This window comes from Fundulus heteroclitus, chromosome 5 (genome assembly GCF_011125445.2).
Source record: "Fundulus heteroclitus isolate FHET01 chromosome 5, MU-UCD_Fhet_4.1, whole genome shotgun sequence".
Lineage (NCBI taxonomy): Eukaryota > Metazoa > Chordata > Actinopteri > Cyprinodontiformes > Fundulidae > Fundulus > Fundulus heteroclitus.
Window position 1 is genome coordinate 30,300,807 of NC_046365.1, and position 11,413 is coordinate 30,312,219.

The 11,413-nt window shown below is 40.1% G+C and overlaps 1 protein-coding gene across 1 annotated transcript; it reads right to left on the minus strand.

The window, feature by feature from the left end:
- Positions 1–373: 373 nt before the first annotated feature.
- Positions 374–9,710, minus strand: LOC105939466 (beta-1,3-galactosyltransferase 2). Its single transcript, XM_012881650.3, has 2 exons — positions 9,443–9,710; positions 374–1,568 (listed from the first exon to the last, which is right to left on the minus strand). Exons 1-2 carry the CDS (start codon positions 9,487–9,489, stop codon positions 467–469), a joined length of 1,149 nt encoding a protein of 382 aa, XP_012737104.2. The 5' UTR covers positions 9,490–9,710; the 3' UTR covers positions 374–466.
- Between the last annotated feature and the right edge of the window lie 1,703 nt (positions 9,711–11,413).

An 11,413-nucleotide genomic window follows, 5' to 3' on the forward strand; every position in this document is an offset into this window, starting at 1 on the left:
CATTTTATTTAAAAGAAAAATAATTCAAGCTCATAGTTCAAAATCAATACACAGTTGATTTATCCGGTCAATTAAATATAACAGTGTAACATTTGTCCCTGCGTAGCTGCATTTTACTTCTTTATGTTGTGTTTCATTCAGGTTTTTCTATCCATTAGTAGTTAAAACGCAAGACAGAGTTTTCTGAACAGCTTTCTTTTGTAAATATTACACAACCAACCATACAAAAAAAAAAAAAAAACACACACACATTGCACTAGAACTCTGGCAATGGTTTACATTCTGTTGCATAAACTGTAATAAGTTACACCTTCACTTCATGAGCCTAGAAGATATTTTACATAAATAAAGATAGCTTTGAGGAAAAAAAAAATTAAAAACTTACTGTTATTTGGAGCAGCTGACTGCAAGCAGAAATAAGTAAAACCCTGGCAAATTTCATATCACATTTATAGTGTGAATAGCTCTAACAATGAGGTCCGGGCTTCTTATAGTCTGCCCAATAGTTTTTCAGTTGTTCTGAAGAACCAAGAATGTACGTAATGATCTTAGAAAATTCACAGCGATTGTATTTTGAATTATACGCCCTAAATTGGGAAGGGTTCGGCGGAGAGGTCGGTGAAAGTCCGAGCTTTTTAATACACATTCCGATATAGGCATCCTCTATGTTAAAGGGTTTGATAGCTTTTGAGACCTCCACAAATTTCGCAGGAAGATCGTTGGAAAAGACGTATCCCATGCCAAGAGTGTATGTGGGATACCGGGAATCAGGGTACAGCTCCTCCGGGACGTACCACTTGGAGTTCTTCGATCGGACGACTGGCCTGTTCCACATCAGCATTCCTGTCAGGTAGTTCATCTTGGGGATGCCCGGCGTCTTCAGCATGATCACCAGGTTATCAATGTTCAGGAACATGTCAGAGTCCACCTTCATGGCGTAGGCCGCTGTGGGGCAGCGTGTGGCCAGCCAGTCCATGATCACCATGGTTTTAATGGTCAGGTTGAGATACGTGTCCATAAAGTTGCTCTGGATCAGGTCGTGGTGCTGCTCGTTCTCCTGTCTGAGCTCCTCGACATCACCTCCTCCACTGAGACCCAGCATAAACAGAGTGAGTACCACCTTATCCTGAACCATTGTGTCTTTGCCCCACGTCTGGCGGATCGCATCCCGAGCCGCAACGTTTTCTGGCTCCACAGGAACCATCAGCACCAGGAAAGGTGTGTTGTTCTTGCAAACCTCAGCGTTGTCCATAACAAACTGGTAGTTTTGTGGGAAAGCTTGATGGTACTGAAGTCCTCCAGGGTGCTCACTTGAAGATTCGGCGTTTTTATTAATTTCATCGAGTATCGCTTTGTGTTTAGGGTGGACTCGATAAGCAGGCGCATTCATTTGACGGCTCTGGTTGAAAACACCATAGAAATGTCTGTGAAGATTTTCGGACCATGACAGAGCGCTGTCCGAAAAGCCCAGAGATGAGACAAACACAAGTAGACACAGCACAATCAGTCCCTGAAACCAGGAGCGAAACAGTGGAATCTTATAACAGCACAGGTCCTTGGCGCAGACTCTGAAAAAGAAAGGAAAGAAATAAAGACTCATTAAGATTTCATTCCTGAATCAATACCATCAATAATAGATATGTTGAGGTTTATCAAGTGAGATTACATCCGCACCATAATAACATCTCTACTGTTGTCTGGGCCCATTTCATGAGAAAGGGTGTTATCCATTCAGAAAAATACTCAGCACATGTCCACAGTTGCAAGTATTCTTGACCTCTTTCACATTTTGTATCAAACTTAATTGCTCTTGATTGGGGTTTCATGGAGTAAACCACCACTGGCGGGAGCACAAATGCAAAGTAGCAGAACTAGTATATTTAACGTCTTCTCATTATTTAGAAATCTTGTATTGAGAAAACAATCTGTGAATTCCTCCGGCAGCAGCTGATGCGGTGAAACACATCACCTTCCACCGCGTTCACTGGCTCGGTGGTAAGAAGCCCGATAAAAACCGGGCCTGGCCGATTATAGCTAAAATTCTCACTCACACCTATGGTGAAGCTAAGGTTTGTGACATGGAATGTGCGAGGAGCTGGCACCAGAGAGTAAAAGTTGAAGATTTTTTATCCAGCTTAAAAGATTAAAGGCAGATGTTGTCTAATTGCAAGAAATCAGCTACAACTGTCAATGATCTTAAGTCACCCGAGTTCCCTAATGTGTCTGCCTGCTATAACTCTAAACAAAGAGTAGCACTCTTAATCCGCAATTTTTTTTTTTTTACAATATTAGACAAAATTATAGCATGTGAGTGTAGATTCATAATAAAAGAAATATCTATTCATAACCAAAAGCTATGTATTGTTAGTATAAATGGCCCAAATGTTGATGAGCCCTCATTCTTCCACAAACTTTTATGGTGCACTTTCATAAAACACCTGGATTGCTCTCCATTTATTGGGGGCGACCTCAACTTTGGTCTAAATGAGGAAACAGACAGGCTGAACACAACAGGGACTCAATAAATGTAGTCAAACAATATGTGAGTGATTATGGTCTTTGCGATGCATGGCGATTCCTTCATCCTAACAGCAAAGAATACACATTCCTCTCAAATGCCCATCATTCCGACTCTTGCTTGGACTATTTCTTAATCAGCAGCTCCCTGCTGTCTGACATTTCAGATGCTGTAACACATCCGTTGGCTTAACTCAGGCTGTGGTGGGCAGACAACGAGCAGAATTGAACGTTCTTGCCAAATGCAAACACTGTGCGGTGGGAAACTATTAATGTTGCACAACATTTGGAACACACAATGCCCACTGTTAAAGATGGTGCTGACAGCACAAAGCTGTGGGAATGCTTCTCTTCAACAGGGACAAGGAAGCTGGTTAGAGATTATAGGAATATGTATAGAGCCAAACACGGTGTAATACCCATTAGAAGTTGTAAAAAAAGACTTAAGACTGAGATAGAGGTTAATCTTTTAGCAAGACATTAGCCCCATTTACACTACCCTTGTTAAACCGATCCATGCCGAGTTTGGACCGAGCTTGGATCAGTTAACCATGCCGAGCTTGGTTCTTACGACCGTTTACACACCACACTAGCACAGTTCCTAGCCTCCTAGTGACGATCTACGGTACTACTGCTCTCTAGGATTGAAGGAGGGACTTAGGCAAATCAAAATGGCAGCGCCCGTAACATTCAGGAAGTTATGCTTGGTTATAATTATGATATTTGGTTCTTTGCGGTGAGTCAGGCGAAGAAGGCAACATTTTGTGAATTTACTTGACAGGGTCGGCTTTTGGGACGTGGATAAGACAAACGATAGTCTAATCAGGGCTTACAGACGCAGGAAACAACGACAGACGTCGAGGTTCATCACATTGCTAAGCAGAATCATCACCCAAAACTGTGTGGCACGGTAGGGAAGCTTTTATTTTTATGAATGTCTGAAACCCCAAAATTAGTCAGCTGACTGTAAGGAGATGATGTGGTCTGCTCATGCGCTCTTTGTTATCAGAGAACCGAACCACTGAAGAACCGGGCCGAGCCCACCCATCGAACTGGTCTAGATTTAGCGCGGTCCGGTTGTGTCTGGCACGGTTCAGTTCAGTTTGCGATTAATTTACACTCCATAGTTATCTCAGTTACCGAGCTCGGACAGTTCTCGGCACGGTTAAAAAAGGTTAGTGTAAACGGGGTGAATGACTATAGTCAACCAGAGCTACAATCAAATGGTTTTGTTGCAAGATATTCATATGTTAAAGTAGGCTAGGTAAAGTCCAAATATAGATTCAACTGACAACCTGTAGCAAGATTTGAAAATTAAAAATTGTTGCTCAAATACCCTCCTCATACAATCAGACTGAGCTTGCACCGTTTTGTCAGACCTTTCAGTCTCAGAATGCACAGAGCAGAGGTGCCAGTCTATTGCAGCAAAATGTGTTTCTTTTCAGTTTCATTTTTAGATGAATTTGAATACAATTAATAATTTACTGTTCAATCTATCACTGCACATTACTTTGTGTTAGCTCATTGTGTTACAACAAAACACATTGTTTTAACGTGACAAAGTATGACACATTCAAGGGTTGAGAATACGTCTTCAAGACCCTGTGCGTTTAGCACTGACTGACTTACAGTAGGGGTCAAGGACTTTGATGATTTAAAAACAAGAACCTGTAGTTTATGCTCAAATAGGGTTATTGTTCAAATCTGTTGAAAAAAGTGCATGACCTTTCGTTCCATTTTGAATGAAATAAATGTGTATTGTTAGACTTTCTGTCAAGTTAGTTGTCTAGGATGTTAAATGTTAGTTTTTTTTTTGGGGGGGGGGGGGGGGGTAGAGTGTTGCACACCAGTACACAACCAGTTAAGAGCTGCTGGAGCTGATTTTTTTTTTCTTTTCTTTTTTTTATCTGTGCCCTAAAGAAGCCGCCCTATTCCGTTGAAAGGAATTCAGCTTCTAAGTCTAATGATGAAAAAGTTATGCTGACATTGTTTGACCCCGACTATGGCAGGAAGATTAAAAGTGTTTTGAAACTGGAACGGGTCCCACATCGGCCGCGAAAAAACAGAGACCGGAAGAGATTGGCTGTGAATTTGGACGGTCTAGCCTTCACTGGCTGTTTCCACCTTTATCTCAGCATAACGTCTGCTGTGAAGCCGAACTAACGGAGCCCAAAGGCTGATTTCGCTGTCTCCATTAAATACTAACATGGGTTTTATTTTCCTCTTTACATATTCCTGATGTATTGTTTAAAAAGTTCCTGTTTTGATTTTTCATTTTACTCTCATTCATCAATCAGCTATTTGCACTTAAAAGTAATTTATATGTTCATAGAAAATATACCATCAAATAAAATTGATCACAAATACAATTTGTTTATCAGTAATATGTTTAATAACTTAGACCCTAACCTTAATTTCTGAACAAAGCCTATACCATTTTATTTGTAGAGAGAAATAATAACCAAAAGTTAGCATTTGATATCATCTGACTGAATTACTCCAGCTTTTAACTCATTGCAGAAAGCCGGTGGGAGTTTGAAAAGAATGTCCCGGGAGACAGGCGCTCTGTCTCGGCATTGCGATTCTCAGCCGCTCAGCTGCCAGTGAGGCTGTGCAGGAGCGCGGATGTCCAAACGTGTCCCAGCACTTTTAAAATTAAGCAAAATGTCAACACACCAAGCAGATATTTCAGGTTTCCACACCTAATTTCTCGCCTACAAACTTTTAAAAAAAGTAAATTTTATGTCACAGAAAGCATAATATATCCAACTTCGTTTCACTCCTCTCCACCATTGCCGTTTCCGTCATCGCCGTCTCATAAACGGAATTCAAAATCGGCCTACGAAGAACGCAGCCCCTGAATTTGGACAGAACCATGGTCCCGTGTGTGACATCAGGTTGACGTTCAAGTGCAGGTGAGTCGATACACAAAACGGCCAACGCAGGTAACGCAGCACTCAGCAAGTCGACTCCACTGAAGTCTGACGTCTAGAACCATTTTGGATTTAAAACAACAAAAAAACATGTGTTGCATAAAACCAAAGTGGTTTGCAAAGTCTACCAAGTGGAGGTCAGTTATTGTAGAAGCACTACAAACCTCAGAAAATCACTGGACCAGATATTCCGCTATGCTAACATAATGACAACAAACCTTCCAGAGCGAAACAAAAGGTACTCATTAACATTACCAACAGCTTCCCCACAGGCTATTAAGATAACAGAGGCCTTTTGTTTAGGGTAGGGTAGATTTACACAACTATTCAGGAGTGGAAAATGAAGGCTTCAAGCATCTCATTCATGTACTTGTTATGGTGCAATGCAAACATCTGACTGAAACTGTTATCACCAATATGTACACAAGAGTAAAAGACAACATCCACACGGAAATGCGGTTAGCAGAGAGAGTCGGCATAACTCATGACACATGGGTCAATAAATTATTACTTATTTTTTTCCTGCTGATGAAAGAGCTGAGAATATGGCAGTAGCCTCTTTGCCCAAGAAATCCAGCACCTCAGAGTCTCTCCTTGGGACAGTCTACTCTCCAACAGTAAAGGATCGGGAACAAAATTCCAACAAAGTGGTCTGAAGATGAAATGAGAAGATACAAATCCTCCTGGGCTGAATGAGAATCTTTTAATCTGGTGAAGCAATACCTCTGTGTCCCAGTACTGCATCAGAGGTTTTTTTTTTTCTAACCGATGACGATATTGTCGCTGCAAAAAAGGAACCCCAGATCATGTCAATGAGCTAATTTGCGGTCACCAGAATCTCATACCTAGTGAGAAGTGAGAACAAAGTCACAATAATAACATTTGACATTTTATTTTAATTTTACTTTGAGTTTTGTTGCCATTATTATTATTATTATTATTATTATTTTGCACTTAAAAGAAACACTGCTTTTATGCAACTTGCAAGCATGGAATTGAAAAATGTATGCATTTCAAATTTGCAGTTTTGTTACTCTGTTTTATTTATAGGTAATGCTAATATAGAACAGTCGTTTCTCCCCCCCTACCTCAAACTTAGCATTAAACAGGGAGGATAGTGCTAATTACAATGCACTTTTAGCATTTTGCAACAGTTATTTCTCTGTTTTGTATTGTGGTTGGTTGCAAAACTGGACTTGCTTCCACACTGCTGTGTGCCATGCCGTCACTGCATATTTTTTTAAAAGGCATGCGTACTATAACATATTGGGTAAAAACAGTTTTTTGTCTAATTTTACTCTTCATCACCAAATAATGCAGCGATGTTCACACATTCATACTATTACCACCAAATTGGAACACTGAACATCAAGTCAACAGAAGGCACAGGAAAGATAATTAATGGCGGAGTGGAAATAATCCCACATAACTAGCATGATCTTTTCCATCATATATCTGTTGCTTAACAATTCTAGTTTTCTCTGCACTGAAATGATGAACAAGTTTAACTCAAACTACTTAAAGAGACTAGCTGTCTTGAGATTGTGGTTAGTTGACAGTAAAGTCTGTCAAGCTTCTGAAGTTTGCGGACGACACCACTCTCATCAGACTCATCTCTGATGGTGACGAGTCCGCCTACAGGTGGGAGGCTGACCATCTAGCGACCTGGAGCAGGGAAAACAACCTGGAGCTCAATGCTGTAAAAAACAGTGGAGATGGTTGTGGACTTCAGGAAGAACTCAGCCCCAGCTACCCCCATCACCCTCTGTGACTCCACCATCGACACTCTGGAGTCTTTCCACTTCCTGGGAACTATCATCTCCCAGGACCTAAAGTGGGAGCTGAACATCAACTCCCTCACCAAGAAAGTCCAGCAGAGGATGTACTTCCTGCAGCAGCTGAAGAAATTCAAACTGCCAAGGACAATGATGGTGCAGTTCTACTCCTCCATCATTGAGTCCATCCTCACCTCCTCCATCACCATCTGGTACGCTGGTGCCACTGCTAAGGACAAGGACAGACTTCAGAGTGTCATCCGGCCTGCAGAGAAGGTGATTGGCTGCAATCTTCCACCTCTCCAAGACCTGTACGCCTCCAGGACTCTGAGGCGTGCAGGGAAGATTGTGGCTGATCCCTCGCACCCCAGTCACAAACTATTTCAGTCACTTCCCTCTGGCAGGAAGCTGCGGTTCATCTGAACCAAAACCTCACGCCACAAGAACAGTTTCTTCCTAACCGCTACCAGTCTTATCAACAAGGCCCAGACCGCCTGTGACACTTAACACTGCCTCTCTTCCCCGTTCAGGACTTACAAGCTACACCAACGTAGCATCTCCAATCAAGTTTATTGCCAAGTAGGTGCAGACAAAAAAAAACAAAAAAAAAATAAATAAATAAAAAATAATAATAAAAATAAATAATAATAATAATAATAATAATAATAATAATAATAATAATAATATATATATATATATATATATATATATATATATATATATATATATATATATATATATATATATATATATATATATATATATATATATATATATATATATATATATATTTTTTTTTTTTTTTTTTGTCTGCACCTACTTGGCAATAAACTTGATTCTGATTCTAATTTAAGTTTAGGACCTTGAACAGTGAAAGTATGCAAACTTTTAAAACTGACTAAAAGTGTTTGTGCAAATAAAGTTAGAATCTAACTTTTCTGAGTAATTTTGTTACCGTCAACAAAGTTATGTCAACCTTAATGTTTCTCATTTACTGATTGCTGCCATTTGGGGGTTTGCAACGAGTTCGACACTTTATTATTATTTAGCAATAACAACAAAACTTGGCATCCATGGGAGATTTCCCAAGTGGAAGCCACGGTAGTCCAGCGGGAACCAAAAGCCACAGTGTGACATTTACCAACAAACATCTGGTTGGTTTTAAAGTTCTTTGTTAAAATATTCTGCAGACTGACAAGAAAAAAAAATTTTTTTTAGGAACGTGTGCCTCCTATTATATCAAACAAACAGTCAAAGATGGTGGTGGCGGTGGGATGCCCTTAATAAATTAAACCGTTATTTGCAAACTATGCTGAGTTTTTCCCCCTCACAGGCACTATAAAAATTAGATGACGTTTTCTAAACTATGTTTTTGTTTTTTGTTTGGTTTTTCAGAGTTTTAAAATACAAATCATGATTATTCAATCAACATATCTGCAGTTTTACTGTCTATGTGTTCATTATTTGACATATCTGCAGCATTTGAGCTAGTGAAATTAAACAATACACTTAGATTATAGTGGCTTTATTAGAGCTAAACCACTTGCTTTATATCACCCAAAAAAAGCTAAATATACCTGCCACCTTCATACCAAACCACCCAGAATTATGCGTTTAAAAGCCTCTAAAGTTAAAAATCATCTAATTAAAATCACATTTTAGGAACAGCTGAGTTAATATGAAGGAAACAGATTTTGAGGGCAGTTAACTGCGTATTTTTGTCAGATATAAAGCTCATCTTAATCGACATGCGCTGGTTTTGTGTTTTGTTTTTCCACCTTCACACTTGTGAAACCCAAACACAGCAACGCAGCGATATTAGCATTTTTATATCTCATTTTTACGTATATTCTGGGAAAACCACACCTCCTGTGTCAAGTAAAATCTTAGATCAAACCAATCAAGTGGCTCCTTAGAATGAAACGTCATAAATGCTTCAAAGTGATGCTTAAACGCCACCTGTACGACTGAGCTGATGTCAACATATTTTAAGAATGGCTCAAACTGTGATCCTGCTGTGTTTGTTGAAAAAAAGAAATGATCTCAAGATAAAACTTCTTAGACGCAACTAAAACTGGCGACGAGATGCTGCTGCTCTCCTACAAACAGGTGAGTCGCCAAGACGCACAGCGCCACGTGGTGAACTTCATTCAAGTTTGATGACTGAAGGTCAGAATAGCTTCTTTTTCAGTGCGTGTAAAAGTTCAGCGCCTTTACCTTTTCAGGTCGGTCCCTCCACCCGAAACAGTTTCTTCACCCCCCATGACTGCTGCGACCCGAGCCGAGCCTTTCCTCTGTCAGGCTCCAGCTTCAGCTCCCTCCCCCCAGAATTTCGGCCATCACCTGAGAGACTTTAACTAAGGCTGACTGGTTACCTATTAATCATATCTGGCCAGTTGTAAAGCGCAAAGTGACTGAGTGGAGCAATACCCTGGCGTGGGAGGAGACTAGAACAACAGAGAGTAAAGCGGTCTTCTGCAAACACGGAAACGTGATGGAATATGATGGAGGGCGTGATGCTTTTACGCACCGTGGAGAGTTACTGTGGGCGCACTAATCCTTATTTTTTTGAAAAAGCGAATGCTTAGCAATACTTAAAAAAAACTAGATTAATCACTGTTTTTTTTAAAAAAAAAACAAGACATCTGTAGCGTATTTAGTCCAAGTTTGACCAGTTTTTCAAGGTTGTCCTGATGCCAAACAGTGCAAACCCCCCCCCCCCCCCCCCAACTCCCCCGGTTCGTTTGCTTTGTATTTTGAGGAATAGAATAACAGTTTACCTAGAAGTGACCTGAAGCAAGACCTGAATAAACACCTCCCACATTTCTTCGAAACACTAGTAACTTAACACCAAACTTGGTGTCAGCAGTGTGGTATGACAACGTTGTCTTAGAATCCTAGTTTAAAAGCATTAGTATGCTCATCATTAGGGCCAAACTGACATAACTGAGTTTGTTTCTTTCTAAGTGATTTTGTTGCCGCATGACAGAATTTTGCCCTGAAAGCCATGGTGCCTTTCTTAAAGATGAGAAATTCAATATATGTTTCACTAGCAATAATCTGGAACTAGAAATGATCAAACTTAGTCTACTCTCCTTTTGCACCAATAGTAAAATAATACAATTTCCATGCACTTGTGCTGCTACATTATAAAACTTGTGTCATGGATGGTGAGCCTAATCACCCACGTCGAATATGAAAAATTGAAGACGGCAAGACAAAGCAGGTTTATTTGTATAGCAGGCTGGATCCAGAAGACATTAGTGCTCTGTGATGTATTTAGGTGCTAAGCCATTCAGTATTCTATAGACTAACAGAAGTATTTTAAAGTCTATTATCTGAGATACAGGGAACCAGTGTAAGGACTTTAGAACTGGGGTGATGTGCTCTACTTTCTTAGTCTTAGTGAGGACGCGGGCAGCAGCATTCTGGATCAGCTGCAGCTGTCTGACCCACTTTTTTAGGACAGACCTGTGAAAACACCGTTGCAGTAATCAGTTCGACTAAAGCTAAATGCATGTATATATTTTTTGAGATCCTGCTGAGACATTAGTTCTTTAATCCTGGAAATATTCTTCAGGTGACAGAAGGCCAACGTTCTTATTGTCTCTTTGTGCCTCTGAACGTTCAGGTCTGGGTTCATCCCTCCACCCATATTTCAGCTCAGTGGTTTCAAGCTGTAGTAACTGTAGTTGTGTGTTAACTCTTGAACACACCTTTGGTCACCTTCTTTGGTCCAATAATTATTACTCCAGTTTTGTTTTTATTCAGCTGAAGACCATTTTGGCACATCTATGTGTTGATTTCTTCAATCCACTTTCCCAGCACTTGACTTTCTAGTCACCTAGTGACGTTGTAATGTTTAGCTGAATGTCGTCCACAGTTATGGTAACTCTTCTCAGAGTTTCCCTGAGGAATTTTTCCTTTGGGGAGGGTAGTGCAAAGGTTTTTCCTTTTTTTAATATCCTTGGATACAGCTGTACATGAGGAGCCTCTGTCTCTCTCCATCTTTCTCCTATTTATCCATCTGTCTCTCTGTTTCTGTTTCTACACCTTTTTATCTTTATCTTTTAGTCTCTCTATATCTATCATGTATCCATATACATTATTATATTCTGACACACCTGCCTTGTTTCCTACCTACTTCTTGACTTCATAAAATAACTTTAAATCTAAATCTACTATAGT

Coding starts and splice junctions, on each gene's coding strand:
- LOC105939466 (XM_012881650.3), bottom strand. CDS start 9,489: ATGGGGGGTGAAGAAACTGTTTCGGGTGGAGGGACCGACCTGAAAAG. Junction 1,569..9,442: donor GGAGGGACCGACCTGAAAAG/GTAAAGGCGCTG, acceptor TTTCTTTTTCAG/AGTCTGCGCCAAGGACCTGT.